Raw genomic sequence first — 21,676 nt, 5'->3', positions numbered from 1 at the left:
TGGTAAATCACAAGAGGAAGGTAACACATTTAACATATCAAGTCATTTAAACGAATTATTTTCATATACTATGGAAGGAAAAGCAGACTGTAAATACATTCATTTCTTGAACTGTAGTAATTACTTCTTACAGAAGATAGGTGTTCTACTTAAAAATCAAGCATAAACAAAATTTGAAATTTTTCAATAAAGAAAATATAGTATGCAAATACACAATGAAATAATATTCAGCATTAAAGATGAAGGAAATTCTATCACTTGTGAAAACTTTGATAAATTAGATTACATTATGCCAAGTGAAATAAGCCAGACACACAAAAAAACAGATTTTGCAAGATCTCACCTATATGTGGCATGTAAAAACTAGAAATCATAGAAATAGAACAGTCACCAACAGAGGCTGGGGAAGAGGAAGGAGAGGAAATTATTGGTCAAAGGGTACAAAGCTACAGTTAGACCTAAGGAATAAGTTTAGACCTCTATTGCACAGCATGATGACTATGGTTAGTAATAATGTATTGTGTATCTACTGGAAGAGTAGAGTTTAAATGTCTTACCAAAAAAAAAATTATGTGAAGCGAGGAAATATATTCATTAGCTTGACTTAATTATTCTACAATGTAAACATATATTAAAACAATACATTTTTATCCCATAAAATATATAATAGTCATTTGTCAATTAAAAATTTTAAGAGATTTATGCATTTTATCATTATTTTGTGATTTTTGAATGGTAAATAATGAAAATTAAAAAGCAATAGAGAAATATAAGCTTAAATTAAAAAATAATAACGCTAGAAAGAACAAAACAAATTCTTGGATATCTTTTCTTCCTTTCTTTGGCCCTTCTTCTCTCCCTCTCCTTTATTCCTTCTCTGTTTTTTTCTCTCTCTTTATGGTTTCATTACTATGAATAGAACTCAGAGTATTTTAGCCATCAGATAGTGCTGTGGTTTGAATATAGAAAACTTCACCCCACATTTTCATGCTAATGGTGGTGATTCAGATCAGACAGGAAGAGTTCTGACGTGGCACACTTGCTGGGTCTTGACCTGTGAAGCCCTCTGCCATGTTGTGGTGCAGCAAAAAGGTAGTCACCAGCTGCCAGTGCCATGCTCTTGAACTTCTCAGGCTCCTGTGAGCTAAACACACTTCTATTCCTTATAACATACCCTGTCTCTTATACTCAGTTACAGTAGCAGAAAGTGAACTAAGGCAGATGATTTTCTCTGTAGTACTTTGCCTGAAAAGCATTCTCATAATTTTCTATAAAATTTTGTGTTTACTAGTAAACTTATGAAAATCTTCACCTATATATCTATAGGATAAAGTCCTCTTTGAACTTTCTTAGGTGTTCCAATTAAATGAATGTTTCCTCCTTGAGAAAAATAATAACTGGTTTTTTCCCTCTTTAGAAGATAGATGAGGTTCAATTAGATTCCTCTCTCTCTCTCTCTCTCTCTCTCTCTCTCTCTCTCTCTCTCTCTCTCTCTCTCTCTCTCTCTCTGTGTGTGTGTTACTAGGGATCCAACCCAGGGGCATTCAACTTCCTAGTTATACCCTTAGCCCTTTTTAAAGTTTTTGAAACAGATGAGGATTCAATTAGATTTCTCTCTCTCTCTCTCTCTCTCTCTCTCTCTCTCTCTCTCTCTCTCTCTCTCTCTCTCTCTCTTACTAGGGATCCAACCCAGGGGCATTCAACTTCCTAGTTATACCCTTAGCCCTTTTTAAAGTTTTTGAAACAGAGGCTCCCCAGGTTGCTGAGAGTCTCACTACATTGCTAAGGCTGTCTTTGAATCTATGATCATCCTGTTTCAGCTTCCCAAGTGCTGGGATTACAGGTATGTGCCACTATACCCGGTCACTATTTTCTTTTTGTTGCAGAGGAAGTAATATCAGGAAATGTAAATGAGAAAAAAAAATTCAAAATCCTACCAGCTTCACAGCCATTCTTGTTTTGGTAGAAGGAAGTATCACATACAAACACGTAATCTACTCTTTCAACAAACGCCATGTAACTGTTCACAAACAGTGCAGGCCACTCCTCTCTACTCAGGCCAAACCACAAATGTGTTATGTAAGGCGTATGAGTCTGTGGATGTGATTGCATGCTGGGAACTGGGGAATGGGAAGGTGATCTATAGGTAAGCTGAAATTGCAGGTAGGGTAGAGCTTCGGATGGTCACAAGAGGGCAGCAAACCATTTGGGAAAGGCAAATGGAAGAGAATAAATCTGATGATAAAAAGACATTCAAGGAATGCTCCTTGAGTAAAAGGTTCTTCCTCATCTAACGACCATGTTGGGATGCTTTGCAAAGCACAGAAATGGAAGTACTCTAGAAATGAGGCTCATAGGTACGTATGTAATGTTTGAATGTATGTATGTATGTATGTATGTATGTATACATGTATATGTATGTATATATGAGTTTTGGTGCTGGGGATTGAACCCAGGGGCATTCTCTAGCCCTAATTTATTTTTTATTTTGAAACAGGGTCTCACTAAGTTGTGGAGGACCTCATTAAGTTGCTGAGGCTGACTTTGAACTTGGGACCCTCCTGTCTTAGATTTAGTACTTAGTACTTAGATTCCCAAGTACTGGGATTATAGGCACTTGCCACCATGCCTGGCAGGCTTTATTTTTTTAAGGAAAAAAGACAATTTAATCTACATCCAGACTTAATTTTTTTCTATGCCAAGAACTTAAATGTCCCTAGCCCTAAATTATGTTATTTCTAGGTCTCTATAGCCACTTGAATATCTCAGTCTCTATAACTCATTTTTATAATATTTCTTAGTACATAACTTAGTGTAGTGGCCAAGAGCTTGTTCCCTATAGCCAGACTATCCTACCTCAACATTTAATAATTATAACTTACTTTAAAATTTCCTCTGTAAAATTGGCATGAAAATATCAGCATCTTACTTTTGTGAAAAAAAGTTTGTAAATTTTTTTGGAATAGTGTTTGACGCATAATAAATATAATGTAAATGCTTGTTAAATGAAAATAAATATTTGTTGTTCCATTTATGAGTTTCCTTCAACAGTAAATGGCACCTTCACCCACCCAGCTAGATGAAAACTGCAAGTCATCCTTTATACTTCTGTCTTCTTCATATTTTATATGCAATTGATAATTAAGTCTCCTATCACTTTTATCCATTAGATCAATACTAGATTTTTCCATCTTCATCAGTCCCAATTTAGTCCAAGTCACCTTCATTGCTCACCTGAATTCCACCTATAGCCTTTTATACTCTTTTAAGTTACTCTGATATCTTTCTATTTCATCCAATATTGTAAGTTTTCAAAATACAAATCGGTTTAAATGATTTCTTGTACTAAAACTCTTTAAAACCTTACTTTTTTTTTTAGAATAAAACTAAAACTACATGTTGTATTCTATAATGGACAGTCTGGCTCGATCATTTTCTCAACCTCTGTGTTCCAGTTACCTTGGAGACTTTCAAAATTTTCATTATGACTTGTTTTCTCTTGCCATAGGAGCTTTGCACATACTTAGCACATCTTCCCTTCTCTATATTTACTTAACATCTAACTCTTCAGATCTTAGCTCAACTGGTACACAGAAGCTTTTCTTGACCCATGCTGCCTATACTCACTGTTATCTGTCCTCAGAGCATGGTATATTTGTTCTCCATAGAAACTTTCTCAATAAAAGATATCTTTTCATTGCTTTTTAGCTTTCATTGTTCTGATAAGAAGTCAGCCACTCTTTGGTCATTCCCTCCGACCCCCATATGTGATATGCCCTTTTTTTCTTCCCCTGTGACTGCTTTTATGATTTTTTATCTTTAGTTTTCAGACGTTTAATTAAATAGGCACTTTTCTACATTGTTGGCAGGATTGCAAACTAGTCCAGCTACTATGGAGATCAGTGTGGAGAGTTCTTAGAAAATTGGGAATGGATCTACCACATGATTCGTCCATACCACTACTGGGTATCTTTCCAAAGCAATTGAAACCAGAGAACTACAATAATATATGCATACCCATGTTCATAGCAGCAAATTCACAATAGCCAAACCATGGAATCAACCTAGGTGTCCATCAACAGATGAACAAATTACAAAATTATGGAAAGTACGCAGAATGAAATTCTACCCAGCAATAAAGAAAAGTAAAATTACACCATTTGCAAGAAAATGGAAGGACCCAGGGGGAACATTATGTTAAGTGAGATTAGCCAATCACAAACAGTGAAGGGTCATATGTTTTCTTTAATATGTGAAGGATAAGAAGTAATTGAGATAGAAGAGAGACTCCAGATGATAAGGAGAAACCTCTAGAGAGTCAGGAAGGAGATATAAGGGTAGGGGTGGAGGAAGACCTAAGTCTTCATTAGGTTCAATAATAGAAATATTACCATAGACTATGTATTTCATGTGAATAAATACCAATGTCATTCTGGGTATTCCGTATTGGGAGGGAGAGAAATATGGAGGGGGCACCAAGAGCGTGTGCATGTATGTCATTGTCAACATGATTTACATTATGATGTGAGATTATGATGCACCAATAAAATCACACAAAAATGTTTGTCTGTAATATGGCTAGGTAGGCTTCTATTTGTACTTCTACTACTTGGAGTTCACTGAGATTTGTAGATTGATATTTTCCAATCATATCTGAAAAATCATTCACTCTTTATTCAAATACATTTTCTAGCCCATTCTTTTTGTCATTTTGGGATCTACAACTCCTTTATATTTTAGACCATTTGAATGTTACTGATTTTCAATATACTGCTTTTCAATATTTTTCCATTCGTGCTTTAGTTTGAACAATTTGTATTAACTGATTTTCAAGTTTATTGCTTTTTTTTTCTCAGTTTCTACTCTACTATTAACTCATCCAGTTCATTATTTTACATCCTTTATATTTTTACACTAGAATTTCCATTTAGTTCCTTTTATGGTCTCAATTTCTCTGCTGACATTGTTCATTTATCCTTCTATTCTGATCATCTGTTTCTGAACGTCTTGAACATAGTTTCAATAAGATGATTAAAGTTTTTTCTCTACTTGTTTAAATATCTGGATCATCTTTGGGTCTGCTTCTATTGATAACATTTTTGGTTTATGTATCTCTTTTTTGCTTCTGTGCATGTTTTATAATTTTAAAAACTATATTATACATTATTTATAGAATAATGAAGACTAAAGTATACTCTCATAGTGCTAACTTTTTCCTATGTCTGGGGGCTAAGAAGTAATCATATTTTACTAAGAGTTGAGATCTGAATTTTATCTCTCATTGATAGCTGTATGATTTTTTTTCATTCTAGCATTCACCCTACAAAAAACATTCTTTACCTCTAGCAATTTAACTCAATAATTCTGATACATAAAACTGTATCTATTTTTGCTAATCACTTAATGCCAAGACCAACTATCTGAATATAGAAAGCTTAACAATGAATTTGCCATTTTCAATTTTACTTTACTCCTATTAAATCAAGTGAAATATTTCTAGCTTTACTGAGCCAATACATCAAAAAGAACCTGGATCTTTCATCATTCTCTAAATACCCATTCAACTATAATAGCATAGTCCAGTTTTGACATATTGCTCAACAACATCTACCTGTAAATGCCACCTACAACTAACACCATAATTTGGTATCTTTGTAGTCCCTAATTTTATTATTTGCAGAGGTAATGAGATTTGGAACTAAACTAACCTGAGTTTAAATTTTAGCTCCTCTAATTTTTATGTGCAATCCTGGCATTTAGGTTTTTGTTTTGTTATCTATAAAACAAAAAAGAAAGCCGGGCGTGGTGGTGCACGCTTGTAATCCCCATGCTTGGGAGGCTGAGACAGGAGGATCGCATGGGTTCGAAGCCAGCCTCAGCTACTTAGTGAGGCTTTTAGCAACTTAGTGAGACTCTGTTTCTAAATAAAATATAAAAAAAGGTCTGGGAGTATAGCCCGGAGATAGAAAGCCTCTGGGTTCCACCCTCAGTACCACCAAAAACAAAACAAAACAAACAAAACAACCCCCAAAAAGATAGTATTTACTTTATAATATTGCGAGAGTTAGCCAACATTTAATAATTAATAAGCACTTAATGACAAAGTGCTATGTGCCAGGAACGTGATAAGTGCTTCACCCACGCTATTCCATTTTATTCGCAAAATATTCTTTTACAGTCAGTACTACTGACACTATTATTATTACTTATATTTACATATGAATTAATGTAAGCTTAGAGAGGTAAAGTAACTTGCCTCAGGTCATATAAGCCACCAATGGTAAAATATAAACCTAAACAACATAAAGTGAGAGCTTACAGTCTTTATCCACTGTGCTAAAATTCTTGGTACATACTGACCTTCATCTCAGTGCTTTTACTACTAATAATATTTTTACAACTAATAATGCAAATAAAATCAATCCCTATCAAGTCTGCTTGTTGTAGATGACTGTGCTCCACCTCTTCTCTACTATAGATTTGCCCCACTAGAGTTAGAATATGACCTGAACACACACCCCATGCTATGGATCTTAACCTGCCTTTCTGGTTACCATCCTTCTTACCTTCAGGGTGAATCCAGCTCTACTGGCTACTAGGAGGGCTAACTATGGACATTAAATCTACTGTCGAGTAATTCCCAGAATATACTCAAGAAATCATGAGCTGGTAGATGATAGGTAAAGAAAATTGTTATATAAATGGTGTTTCTATATCTCCCTCTTGCCACATACTAAACACTCAAAGGGGTCCTTCGGGGGTGGGGGAAGATCAGATTTGTTTAACCTAGAATCAGCCTCTCAAACTGATTAGACCACAAACTCTTTTGAGCAAAATTCTGTATCTCAACTTGGAATATGAACACTTAGACTTCATTTGTCTGGACCTCTGTGCCTTATTCCTGTGGATGGTCAAACACCCTTAGTACAGTGATCATTAAGCCTCAAAGAATTAATGAATGGTGAATATAATGAGTGGATGTCTACTAAGAATAATTATAACATTATTTGTTAACTTCAGAATAAGAAGAGAGCAGGCATTCTTTTTGTTTCCTGATTTTCATATCAATTAATCTAAATGGTTAGATCTCAGATTAAAATTATGCCTTAATTGGCATAGATGGAATCAAATAAATAATTCTCAATACATTATATATATATATATATATTTTTTTTTTCTTTTTTTCATTTGTTGGTGGGGATGGGGTTGGGAAAGGGAAGCCAGTAAGTAGCAGAGGACGGAATAAAAGAGAAATTTCTGTTCTAGAAAATGTTGCTTTTAGTGCAGCAGCTTTTACTTAACTGATCACTCCCTTGGTATGCACCAGGCTAATGTCTTACTTATTAATTATGCTAGCATTTAACCATTATATTATTAATCAGGAGAAATTACTTTGGCACTTATCTTTTATTCTATTATATTTTTATGTGGCTCGAATTGTAATTCTTCTCTTTCATAATGCTCAGTATGACTTCTTATGCCAAATGTAGCTTTGTGACTCACACACTGACATGTGTGTTTCTGTGTGTGTGTGTGTGTGTGTGTGTGTGTGTGTGTGTGTGTGTGTGTGTGTTACCAGGGATGGAACTCAGGGACACTCTATCTCTGAGCTACACATCCAGCCCTTTTTATGTTTGCTTTTGAAGAAGTGTCTTGCTAGGTTTCCAACAGTCTTGCTGAGGCTGTCCTTGAAAATGCAATCTTCCTGCCTCTGCTTCCCAAGTACTGGGATTACAGATGTGAACTAGTACACCCAGTTTCACATATTGCCTTATGACGTTTAATTTTTTTTGATACTCTGATAAATCAAATAGCAATCTTTGAAGACATTCAAAATATTTAGGAGGACTAACTATGGACCTAAAGTGTGCTACAATTCAAAGAGCAATTGGCCATAGAAAAGAGCCAAAATTTACCTATCTAATTGTAAGAGATAGTGTGCAAGATAATGAGCAGGACACTTTAAAGATTAAAAAGACAGTTTTAGAAATGACAAACATTACTTTGTTTAATCTTCTATGGTCTATATATTAAATAATAAGATCAGATCTTCTTGGAAGCAGATAATATCACTTTTTATAATAAGGAAAATAAATCATTCCTTCTTTTTTTGTGGTACTGGGGTTCCTGGAAAAACTTCTACCTCTGGGCTACACTCCCAGACCTATTTTTAATATTTTATTTGGAGACAGGGTTTCTTAAGCTTTGAAGCTGCACGATCCTCCTGTCTCTGCCTCCCAAGCGCGGGGATTACAAGCATGCACCACCACATAACTTATATTTCTATTTCCAACTTAAGAATACCTTCCTCAGGGACAGATCAGCCATACTGGCTATAATATAAGTGGCTGTTTCCCTTCACTAGACTGAAAGCCTGAATAGTCAGGGCTGGCTTAGCTCATCAAGTCACCCCCTGCACTAAGCACAATGACTGTCTCAGAAGAGCCACCCCTCAGACTCCTTATGAGTGAATAATATGTACCAAGTAACACATATTTGTTGAGTAAATCTTGTTTTACTCAGTGGTGACTAAATTTATTAAAATAAGATAGTGTAGCACCTGAACACAGAGCTCCATTCCTCAATTATTTTTATTTCAAATTATTTTGCTTGGAAGTAGGATTCCAGATAGTACAAATGATTTAATTCTTTGGCACATGTTTTGAGCTTTTTTATTTTATTTTATTTTATTTTCGGGTCTGGGGATGGAACCCAGGGGCATTTGACCTCCGAGCTACACTCCCAGCCCTATTTTTTTTTTTTCTTTTATTTTGAAACCGGGTCTCACTGAGTTGCAAAGACCTCACTAAGTAGCTGAGGAGATCTGGGAACCGTGATCCTCCCGTTTTAGCCTCCGGAATGCTGGGGTTACAAGCGTGCGCCACCACGCCCGGCTTGTTTTGAGCTTTTATATGCCTTCATTCTCAAGTAATACAGAGTTGGGGTTCTAGTTTCTAACTTATTACATTTATTGACTGGGATATTGTGTTTTCCAAACTTGTAGTTTTTCATAGTTAAATGAAATAAAGAAATGGGAAGTGAATTACCAGAGAGAGCATAGAAGAGGGCATTGAACAGCCTCCTGAGGAATGACAAGGTGATCTTTTGTCAACAGTGGGAAACATGAAAGAGAAGAACAAACCAAGGTAGCCATCACCGGAGATGGTAAAAAGAAGCCTTTTTTCCAGTGACACCAAAAGGTCTCAGAGATAGCAGTGATCCTGGGGAGACAACCTGAGACAGGTAACAAACAGTTACTGCAGATTATGTGGCTTTTAAAAAAAGGAGAGAGTGGCCATGTCTCTGGGGACCAGTACTGGGACTGAAAAGAGGGAGACAGCAATCGGCTGAGGGAAGGTGAGATTTCAGCTGGGGTGGAGCAGAGATGGAATTCTTGGCTCCTCACTCTAACATGTATCGTTTTCCAGGGTACCTCTTTGCTGAGGAAAAATAATGGTGGGGAGGTGAGGAGTATTTTGTTGAGGTTCCTGTGAGTACAGCATCAATAGATTGTATATTGATTTCATGTTTGGTATGAATACTTTCTAGTACATTCGGTTAAGCCCCTGTCATTACCTTCCAGTAATAGTGCTATTATGTTGGGCATTTCCAGAAGGGCTAGGGAAGTGGAAACTTGCCACCTGGCAATATTCCATAAAACTAATGACCTGAGGGAATTCATGAAAAATTGCAGATACAAGTGCTAAACACAGGGATAGTAGACCATGTCATATTTTACTCTTTATAACAATTACCTAAATTATGTTATTTTGTCCTGAAGCAGGACAAAATAATTTATTAATTTATTCTTATTAATTCTTATTATTATTCATTAATGTATTCTCAGTGGTCACTGATGCTCCATTGTAAAGGGATCCTCTGTGTTTGGTCTCCTTACATTTGAAAACACTTGGAGATAAGACTAAATTTGAGCTAGACTCAAAAAACAAAGTCGCTTCCCAGGGCACCATAAATCTAATTTGGGAAGATTCGATAGCTGTCAATCAAGGAGATTTGCCAAGAAAATTCCTCTTAATATGAGCTTTTAGCAGGAACAGTAGCAGAGTCTAAAGATCTGAACAATAAATTCAGGTTATTCAGTGGAAAACTTTAACCAAGTTCCTCACATCTCAAAATCTGTTTGTCAATTATAAAATAAAGTTCATTGGTGGCTCTGCACACTTCTCAAGATTGGAAGGAATGCCAAAAGAGGTGACATACATTACAATGATTGGAAAACTTAAAACACTGAATAAATATGAGAATTATTTACAAAGGGTGGAGCAATGCCTGGTACATGGCTACCAGCAACCATAATAAAGTAATCTGATGTGTTCTGACAATCTATGTGTGTGGGCTTCTCAACTGACTCATATATAAAGAAAAGCTCATATAGGAAAGAAAAAGGGAGTTTATATTTGAGATTATTCAGTTGGTGGTAAATATAGCCTTTAGCATCATCCTTGTCATCATCATCAACATCATCATCATCGTCATCATCATCATCATTGCTGACATCATCACCATCATCATCATCACCATCACCATCACCACCACCATCATCATCATCATCATCACCACCACCATCATCATCACCACCACCACCACCACCACCATCACCACCACCACCACCATCATCATCATCATCATCACCACCACCATCACCACCACCACCACCACCACCACCATCATCATCATCACCACCATCATCACCATCACCACCACCATCATCATCATCATCATCATCACCACCACCATCACCACCACCACCACCACCACCACCATCACCACCATCATCATCACCATCATCATCATCACCACCACCACCACCATCATCACCACCACCATCATCACCATCATCATCATCATCACCACCATCATCATCATCACCATCATCATCATCACCACCACCACCACCATCATCATCATCATTACTATGTTTGAGCAATATCCGGTGTGCATCAGGATCTTTTCTTCATGCTCTCATTTAATTTAAAACCTCAAGAGGCTGCTCTGTTACCATCCTCATTCAAGAAAAGGGAAACAGAGCTCAATGGAGTTGCCAATGAGTTCCAAACTCTGCTGCACTTCAAAATAACCCGATTTTCTTAAAAAATGCAGGTGTGTTGGCCTCACTAGAAAGTTACTGAACCAGGGTCTTTATGGATAAATCCAATAGGCTAAAAGTTGATTTTAAAGCTCTACCAATGATATTTTTGGGCAGGTAGGATTGTGAATGACTGGGCTAAGTGGCTAAGTAACTTCCCTGAGGTCACACAGCTAGAAGCAAAGTTGGCTGTTGGAATTCTGTGCCAGTTTTATTTATTTATTTTTGTATTGGGAATTGAACTCATGCACATTCTATCTCCAAGCTATATTCCCATCTTTTTTTACTTAAATTTTTTTGGCAGGGTGGTACTAGGGATTGAACCTAAAGGCAATCGACCTTTGAGCTACACCCCCAGCCTGATTTTATTTCTTATTTGGAAACAGGGTCTCTCTAGGTTGATCAGAGTCTCATTACTTGCTGAGGCTGCCCTCAAACCTGTGATCCTCCTGTCTCAACCTCCCAAGTACTGGGATTACAGGTATGTGCTACCATGCCCAGCTACTTCTAAATTTTGAAACAGCATTTGATAAGTTGCTGAGGCTGACTTCAAACCTGGATCCTCCTGTCTCAGCCTTCAAAGTACTGGCACTGCAGGCATGAGCCACTATGCCTGGCTCTGTGCTAGCTCTTACCGACTCTCCTGTCTTGTCTGACTAGTGATTCAGCAGTCTATTTAATTTAATGACAACTATCTTTTATTGATTTTAATTGGTCTTTCCACATTCTATACTAACTACACTGTGAGATTACATTTTCTCTAGTGACCATTTGGGTTTTATATTGAATGATTGCTTCGAGAATATTTTATACTCTGGCAAACTCCTAATGGCATGGAAGCATTTACCTAGAGTTGAAGAGTCTAACTACTAAAGATTAAGATTACAAAATGAGTCAGTAAGTGTCTAACTGTAGAACTTGTAGCCAGTAATCAGAAAACACTCACAAGTTGGTGAGGAAAGTTTTCCACTAGAGGCTGTAAGATCTGTGCAAGGGGGAGAGGCCCAGGGCAGTCTTGAAAGCCTGTGCCAGATGGGGCAGTGGTATAAGCCAGTGCTTTTACAACTTAAATGGCCACATGAATTTAGAATGTAGATGCTAATTTATCATTTTTTGAGTGGGGTGGAGAGTCTACATTTCCAAGCTCCCAGGTGATACTAAAGCTGCTGAATCTTGGGTGTAGGGATTACAGCCCAAGGTAGCTATGAGGAAAGAGATTCACCTTCAGAACAATAAGCACAACCCTGAGGGTGAGGGTCAGAGTGCCTCCCACTGATGAGGATTCTGATGAGGGCAAAAAGCTGTTCAGAGGTGTGCTTCTGAAATGGAGACAGACATGCAACACAGGAAAGACGCTCCACAGCAAAGAATTCATTATCTATTGTGGAGTAGGCAATGGGATCAGTTTAAGTAAGACATACACTTTAAGGAGGGCCAAGTCACATCTGGGTACTTGGAATGTTGAGATGGGAGGATCAGAGTTTTGCGGCCAGACTCAAAAAATTAGAGAGACCCTGCTTTAAAAAAAAAGTGCTGGGAGTGTAGCTCAGAGGTAGAATTTCCCTGGGTTCAAATCCCTAGTAACCTTCTCTCCACCAAAAAAAAGAAAAAACAACTATAATAATAATATACGTAAGCATGGATTAGTAAGCTTGTAAAGATACAGTTATAATAGTCCATTGGAAATATTTAGCATGTTGAGAGAATTCTAGGCCAATGTTGGTTGAAGTGGCTGAGATGGGAAGAGTACAGTGCTGGACATTGGCATTCCTGTGAGGTGAGCCAAGGGTCCCATAGAATGCGGAGCGTGGAGGATGGGGGCTAACTCAGTTGACATGGCCACTGGCAAGTGCTGTGGTCTTACTCCTACCTGTGAGGTAATAACATTTACCCCCAAAAGCCTCACAGAAATGAAGTGAACTGTAGTTGGAGCAAGAAACCATGTGCTTTGGCTAATTCCTTTTGGGGATGGCAGAGTTTGAGAAGGATTTTGTGTGTGGAATAAGAGAGAAAAGATGAAATAACCACAGAATGGGGTTAAGTTTTAATCATATCAGAGTGTAACGAGCCTATATATCCTTGAACATCTTTGTCCATTAGATCTGTGACTGTGATGAGAGAAAAGAAATTAGATTCTGTGAACCCCCAAAATTAGTCGCCTGTCCCTCTAGCTGATGAGAGAGTAAAAGGACAGGCTTCTGTTTTGACCAGATGGCTTCTGTGACTTATCTCGGGGATGTGATAATTTGGCACCTTAAAAGCTCAAAGAGAGTCAGACCTCCATGAAATAGAGACCTCCAGAAAGATAAAACAACTGAGAGAGGAAGGCAGAGGAGAAAGTGTCCACATAAAGTAAGGAAGGGAACCTACACTGGAGACGTCACTATCCTGGAAGGGGAAATGAACAATTAAAAAGATGGCATCAAAATGGGCTAAAACAAGGCACCTCTAGGTCAGTCTGGCGGTGAGCTGAGCGAGATGTGATAGCTGTGCCACGCGCCTCTATCACTCAACAGGGCCCTCCTCACACAGCTCCCACCAACTGCGGCCAAGCAAAATGTGGGCCCAGGACCACAACAACTTTTTTTTTTTTTTTGGTGGTACTGGGGTTTCTGGAAACCCTTCTACCTCCGGGCTACACTCCCAGACCTATTTTATACTTTTTTTTATATTTGAGAAACAGGGTCTCCTAACCACAACTTTTGATTTTTTTTAATATAAGAAGAGAAGAGTCTGAAGTTTATATAGATTGTCTGTTATTATTATTATTATTATTATTATTATTATTATTATCATTAACATTATCATTATTGGTACTGGGATTCCTGGAAGCCCTTCTACCTCTGGGCTACACTCCCAGACCTATTTTATATCTTTTTATTTGGAAACAGGGTCTCTTAAGCCAGCATGGCTGACTTCAAACCTGCGTGATCCTCCTGTCTCCACCTCCCAAGCTTGGGGATTACAAGCGTGTGCCACCATGCCCGGCAATTGTCTGTTTTTTTTTTAAATAATAAAATTAAAACTAAAAAACCCCACTGGAAAGTGGATAAAATAATCTCACCAGGGAGCTTGAGTTTTGCTGACCTCCAGGCCATGTTTCTATGCAAGTTAGCAAACAGCATGGGTTTTTAGAGATTGTACCCAGAGGTGGGAGTACCAGACAGAGCAGGTGAATACGGGTGGCCCCGCATTCTCTCATCCCCGTTCGTTTTTGACCTGCTTTATCTCAGCACTTCCTACTTCCTAGTGTCACATTCTACACTGATTTGTGTTTTTAATCTTCTAACTACCTCCTCACCCCCAACCAGAAGGAATCTCCATGAGAGGAGAGACCACTGTGTTCTGAGCCATGTTCCCAACACCTCGGCTGTGTCTGATATATCGTAAGCACTCAATCAATGTTTGCTGACAGAGTTATAAATGGCTAGTCTATGCCTCCATGTAAAAAACCCAAGCCAGACTGGGCTGTGCCACAGGGCCCTGATTCCAGGGTCTGTCATCTAATTTCTAGTAGTTCATGATGCTATTTCTGACCAGGATAATCTCTACTTCCAAATTCTAAGAAGAATAAATAATGCCCAATTTGTTTTTCTTTTTATTTAAAAAAATTCTGCAAGAGGAAAGGAAAAATAAAGACGCATTCATCTCTGTTATAAATTAAGCTGTGATCATGAAAATACTGACTTGTTTGAAATTGTGTAAAACAAGAACCTGCATTAAGAAAGCAGAGCTGAGCAAACAGACTCGGAGCCGTATCTGCTGACATGCTGTGCTATCCTGAGACTGCAGCAGAACACTAGCGAGGCTGCGTTCTCTAAGAATTCTGCACAGTGCAAACGGGCAGGAGAAAAAAGAAAAAAAAATGCAGTGGAACTTTTAGTTCTTGCTGAAAAAGAAAATTATGAGCTTTAAATCCAGGTCTACAAGAAGAGAGGCATCTGAGATTGCATATAGAGCTGAAACTCTCCTTTGCTTGAACAAAATCACTCACTATCCAGGACTTAAACAAAGCAAGAAAACCAGTTTGCTACACACACATGTTTTCTGCCACATGCTGCCTGAAGAAAATAGCTAGGCAATGTGAATGCCCTAGTTTAAACCAAGCCCTGAGTTCTACACAAAAGTCCTTCTCTACCTTTCTCTATTGCTACACAGAAATACATTTCCCTTCAAGAGAGAGAAAGAAAAAAAAATATATATATATATATATGTTTAAAAGACAGTTCAGGCCCTTTATAAAAGCACTTACTTTGAAAGGACAGATTATGTATCAAAACAAGAGCACCTTCTTAAAGAGCAGGTTCAGAAGTTGTTCAATGGCCGAGGCCTTGGTTTGTGCTCGCAGCTGTGGTCCTGCTGGGCATGGTTAACAGAAAGCCTGCACAGCATGGTCCTCCAGGGGTGCTGCGTCAGGATGACGCTCTGGAACAGTTACTGGGACAGGCTGTGAGCAAGTCAGCAGGACAGTTTTATTTCTGTGCTGAGACTGCTGCTTCCTGATGGGAAAATACTGGTGGCAGAGCTACCCCTAGGAATCAGGCAGCCGCAGAGGATCCCCAGGTGATCTGAGTTCTGGGGAGGCGATGAGGGGTCAGCATTAGGCAGAGGGCTAGCAGCCTCCAAAGGAGACCCACCTAGCTTACTGATTTCCTTGTGGTGGTTCTCGACCCTGCCAAGGGCATGACTAAGCTCACCCATGACAGCGCAGGGCCATGCTCTTTATCTCCCCCGAGGTCAAGGCAGTGACTGGAGCATAGCTACAGGGCAGGTCATGGTGGTCCCTAACTCAGTGAGGTGTAGAAATGAGGCTTCATGTATTCATCCATGTATAGGGACATTTATCATCAGTAGTTATTGTAGTAGTGGCATAGAATCCATGAAAACTATGGGAGGGGGAGGGAAAACAGGAGGAGGTGGCAGGGAGAAAAGCCAGCCTTTCAAATAAGGTCCTAATTCATTAAGTAGAGAAGTAGTAATGTGCTGATTTTCTGTTGGTGTCAGGATGACAAATTGTAGGATGGGACTAAGGGCTTCTGAGGAATTGGTCAATTTATGCTTGGTTAACACTATAATCCTAAAAGCAATAAAGAGATATAGTGGATGTTTAGGGAAGCCAACTGTGGGCTCTGGATGCCTAAGGATCCATACCTTTGTCTATTAAGACCTTCTAGATGGAGATTATATCTAGACTGAGGACATGGTGGGGTGATGTAGAAAACCTTGTGATTGTCTTCAGTTTGGAAGATTTAAAAAATATCAAAGTTATTCAGCCATAGATTTCCTTTATTGTGTGGTTTTGGGGTCAAAGAGAATAAGCTGATAAGAAGCATCCTAGGTCAGGAGAGGGGTCATGCAACCATGAGCTACCCTGGAGTGGACCCTGGGCCTCTACCTGAACCTCATCATCTCTGGGTGGTCTTGGATGACACAGAATCTCTCTCGGATTCACTTAGCATTCCTCCACCCACATTGCCCCTTTCTTCCATGTTCTGCTATCTAGCACATGTCCTAATATAGAAAGGAATCAAATGAGCCCTCCTTTTCTCCCTATTACTTCCGTTGCTGTCACTCCTCTCTACTTAGGCAGTGAATTCCACCAAAGGATCATATTTTGATGTTAGTTCTCTAGTTGCTTTCGCCTAATCCTGAAAAGCCAAAAGCTGATCATCTCATGTCTTTGGTGATTGTGGCAAATAAGGAGAAGGGCTGGCAAGATCCCTTTAAGGAAGGACTCATTCCCAGCTTCTAGGAAGCTCTCAGCTGACTGTAGCTCCCAATCCCTTCAGGTACACATAGTTGTCTCCGGAGGGCCACTGGGTATAGCCCTCTGCACAATCCTTCCTTCCCTCTCCCTTTCTCTTTGTCAGGCATTGTTTTTCTCTTGCCAAACCATCAGATGTTTCCTAGGGACCCAACACAGAATTGCTAGTCATTGTAATGTCTAATCCCCAATACTTTGATTTGTTTTTACAAAAAGGACTTTTGACAGGCTTTGGAAAACTCTCCTTGAACAAAACCACCCTTGTCTTTGTAGAATAACAATCTACAGTGCGAATTTATTTTTCATTCTCTTAATGACACATAGAAACTTAATGATCCCTAAGCAAAAATTTAGAATTTTTCAATTTCTAAATGCCTGGGGTCCACATGCAAAGCTATACTTTGGGGTTTGAGATGCATCTCTAGTTGAGAACCAGTGAGTGTAGCACAAGATTTTTTCTTATTTAGGCCTCTTTCAGAGACAAGCATCCATTCTGCTGAGAATCATTCTAGAAGCCATTCATTAAATGGTCAGTTGGATGATCCCTAGTTCATTTGCAGATATTTTTTATAAATTCAGCTAGTAATGTGGCATACCAGTTTCAGAGCAAAATAAATCTTTTTAGAAAATGCTAGAAGGTGTAGGAAATCTTAGGATTACATTTTCAGTTTTGAAGATTTAAGCTAAAACACAAGAATTCAGGGCCAATAGATTTTCATTATCATGTACAGTGTAGGGCAAAGAGTTAGACTTTGACCTTCCTCGAAACTAAAATTAGGGTTGCTGAATCCTGTTGGGTTTCTAGGGGGCTGTGATTATGCTCATATTTCACATATCACAAGGACCTAGTTTGGGAACATCAGTTGATATCCATATTCTGTCTCGTGTTACCTGGTGAAAGCTCATTCACATCAATGCCAAGGAAGAACATCTGACCACACTAGATCACTGAGTTAAACTGCCTGTGATGATCTATGCCCATATTTAGCTTTGCTGTTAAGTTTCAAGAATTTTATTTCAAGGCAAAGCTTATACATGAAGATGAACAAGGGCTAGGATTCTCTAGGACTAAGAAACCCTAACTGCCCTAGGAATATTGTCAGAGCAGCAAAAGAGCCTAGTGGACAGGAATCCAGCTCAAATACTTGGACTACAGTTAAATCCCTGCTCCTCACCAACTGGGAAACTTTGGAGCAGCAATTCCAGCCATGGTAGCCTAGCTCCTTCATACATAAAATGGGAATGACAACACACCTACCTCTCAGGAGAGGAGCTTTCAGGGAAAGCCTGTAGCACATACCATGATGCATAATGCCTGGAAAATGAGGACTGTGATTCTTGTAGACCAGGGCTGCCACTGCAGGGAAACCGAGACTGAAAGAAGCCGACTTGATGGCAAGTCTGAGGGGAGCTGGTAGGAAGCATTGTTCAGGGAAAACCACTCAGAAAATAAGAAACAATGGGTCCATTTTACGGACTCTGCAGCCTCCCAGAGGACCTGACTCTGAGTTAGGAGGAGAAATTGCTGCTCTTGCCCTGAGGGGCATTTCCTTGTTTCCATATTAACTTGAAAGTAGTTACCCACAGCCCATGGAGCTCTTGAATGTAAGTTGGAAGAATCATCATAGAGCATTTGTTTTCAGGTACAAATTCACTTATGAGAATGGTACGTTCACACCACACAAGAGAGACTTTACATGCAAAGAACATCATCTCAAAATGGAGCACAGCCAAATTCTGGGGGGTGGGGATGCAGGGGGCAGGAGGGGTGGGTAATGGATCTCAGATGCCTGGGTTGCACTGCAGGTAATTCTGGGCTGGGAAACCACAATGAGCTCTGTGCTGAGGCGCATTCCATTATGAGTGGAGTGGGTCTATCATGGAATGACATAGATGGTTTCTTATAATCAGAAAAGCACACTGACCTTCACACTACACAGGTGCAGCAGCATAATGACCCACCACGAGTACGCGCATCAATTCCTGGGGAAGAGTCCAACGAGGTTAACTTAGCATGTATCCCAAGCAAATAAAATCAGTGACATTACCCGCACAAGAACATTGTCCCTCCCACTCCCACCAAGATACATGGTTTGGGCAACAGGCATGTCAAAGGACAAAAAAAACAAACAACAACAAAAAAAAAACCAACTTATACTAGAATCATTCTCATTTTGATAAAGTGGATAAAATGTAGCAAGAGATAAAAAATTTAACTTAAGGAGTAAAAATCATGGGAATAAAAATGCGTTTCCCTTTTCAATAAACAAAGATTTCCTATGGGAGGCTGCAGGAGAGAAGTTCTGTTCCCACCCCAACCCCGCCTTCTGAAAAACCCACACAAAAGCATACTCAGATACTCAGATATGCTCTGCTTATAAGTCCCCCTCACCACCAAGGAAACGAATCTACACTTAAGTTGCTGAAAAGATCACTATTTCAGCACCCTCACTCATGCACACATTTCTGAAACACGAGACTCAGGAGGGAGTGCAGTCCCTTAGATGGATTATCTAGTAGACTCCCTGTCATCCCAAAGGTCAATTACTAGGTATCACTGGTAATACTATTGGGACTTTAGCAATCATGTCAAAAATTAGCATAAAGGATTTGAACAGAGAGATGACAAGCATAGGAAAATTGCTGATGGTATCTATGAGGCTCCTCTTCATCTACCATCTATGTATCATTTTGGTTCATGAGTCTTAATTCTGATGTTATAATCTCATCTTTCTCTACAGCCACGGTTGCCATGAAAGTAGTCAGTATGACCTCATTCCAGAAAAAAGCAGTACGTGATGTCAGCATTTCAACCCCCCCCCCCACCCCGTGAAACCTGAAGCTTTGCTGACAAGCGGGTTTGTGTAAGAAGCGAGTAGCAAGCTGGCATTCTAGGTGCAGATTATGTTCTCACCCTATGATCCAAGCAGACTTGAGTAGGAGAGCAAGAGGACTCAGCACCCACATAGAGATCCCTGCTCAGTGCCCCATACCACACTGGACTCTTGGTAGTGAAGGACACTGAGCAACATTCCCTCCTCAAGCCCCTTGCTCCATGTTATAAACTGGGTCTGGAATGAGCCCCCAGAGAAGATCAACATTGAAAGCACGTCCCCGGGGCAGCTAGGCTCAGAGATAGGGCGTGGTCAGAAGGGGCAGATTGCTGGGGTGTGGTCTGGAGAACTTTAGCTGTCCCAGGTCCATCCTCTCCCACTCTCTGCTTTTGGACAACATGAGTTGGGAAGTTCTCTTCTGCCACACCTTGCTGTCATGATGTCTCCTTGGAGTTGACTTACTTTGGACTGAGCCCCTGAAACCATGAGACAAAATAAACTTTTCCTTCTCTAAGTTGTTCTTGTCAGGTATTTTGGTCATGGCAATGAAAAACTAGCAATAACGCTCCATCATGGCCACTGGCTTTCTGCTTGCTTAGGCAGCCCCAGGTCTGCTCCTTGTTCAACCTCCTCTCCACTCACTTTTCCCTATTGGCTGTCCTAAGATCTTCAAATAATCACACCAGAGGCCCGTATTCCTGTGCATGGCCTTTATTAATATCCAAACACTAGCAACTCCCAAGTGTCCGTGACAGCTCAGAGTGCTCATCTGAAGCCCAAACCCAATACCCAACTGGACCACTCAGCCACTCCAAACTAACTCAGGATCTTTATTCTCACACCAGATCCTCCCCCCAAATGCCCAAACTTAGTAATAGCTCCTTCAGCCAGCCAGAATTCCCTCTCAGGAACATGGAAATCCTCCTTGACTCTTCTTGCTCCAACCAAGCATGAGTTCACCTGTGCTTACCTTTTAATCATCCTAGAACTCATCTGCTTCTCACCATGCCTGCCTCCTCTATCACGGTCCAAGCATCACTCTCCTATCCAGCTCCAATAGCCCCTGACCGGCTTCTCCATCTCCATGCTTGCCCCAGATATATTCTCTACAATGGACACAAGGCTTTAAGAAAAGGGGAAACTTGACGGTGGCGTTTCTTGCTTTAGTGGCTTCTCATTTTCTTTAGGCTGAAGTTCCAAATAGAAGCTTGAGGCTTATTTCATATAACAAGCAAATGGACCTGGTCCTGGCTCCTCCTCAGCCTCACTGCCTCCTAGTGCCTCCCTACAACCCCCATCCGTAACCTCCCACTGCGTCTTTGCTGGGAATCTTAGTGTTCAGCAGCACTGGCTTCTTCCTCCATCTGACACCAGCTTCCTTCAGCCCTCTGTCTGGCATAGTCTTCATCTTAAATATCCCCTGAACACCCTTCTCCATGACGGAGAATCTTGTAGTTACTGTGACAGTTTTTAAATTAATTCTGAATGATTGATATAACTCTTTGTTTAATGTCTGTTTTGCAAAGTTGACTCAGAATTCTCTGAGGCTAGGCTGACATCCTCAGTACTTGGCACAGAGCCAGGAACTTGGGCATGTCCACTGTGTCCATGAGAATGTAATGAACAAATGAATAGCCAGGGTTAGCTAAGTCCTCAAGAAAGGCATAGTGTAGATTTTAGCAGACTTTTATTGCACCTGTCCTAAGCCAAATGTTTATCCAAATTAATCAAACACACACACACACACACACACACACACACACACACACACACACACAGGAAAACTAAGTAGAAGGGGAAAAACATTCAAATTAGATGTTATCTATTTAGCACCTAGTACTGGGGACTCTGATTATTTGACTTTACAGATTATATATATGAATCTATATATCAATATATATATATATCAATATATATATATCTATATATATATGTCAATATATATATTGATATATATATATCGTAGTTCAG

General features: G+C 39.5%; 1 protein-coding gene across 2 annotated transcripts in view; it reads right to left on the bottom strand.

The window, feature by feature from the left end:
- HECW1 (HECT, C2 and WW domain containing E3 ubiquitin protein ligase 1) overlaps positions 1-21,676 on the bottom strand; it is a gene marked incomplete at its 3' end in the record, with an annotated part of 445,939 nt that overhangs the window by 287,842 nt on the left and 136,421 nt on the right. The window contains exon 1 of one of the 2 annotated variants that reach the window (XM_080701623.1): positions 18,797-18,849. The exons of the other annotated variant lie outside the window; for it this stretch is intronic. Within the exon in view, the coding sequence (XP_080557749.1) occupies positions 18,797-18,823 (27 nt within the window). The 5' untranslated portion in view covers positions 18,824-18,849. Of the gene's footprint in view, positions 1-18,796; positions 18,850-21,676 lie in introns of those variants that run through there. 2 annotated transcript variants of the gene reach the window in all.

The sequence above is a fragment of the Muscardinus avellanarius genome (assembly GCF_963383645.1).
Source record: "Muscardinus avellanarius genome assembly, chromosome: 9".
In the NCBI taxonomy this organism is placed as follows: domain Eukaryota; kingdom Metazoa; phylum Chordata; class Mammalia; order Rodentia; family Gliridae; genus Muscardinus; species Muscardinus avellanarius.
This window is presented reverse-complemented; position numbering and strand designations above follow the sequence as displayed.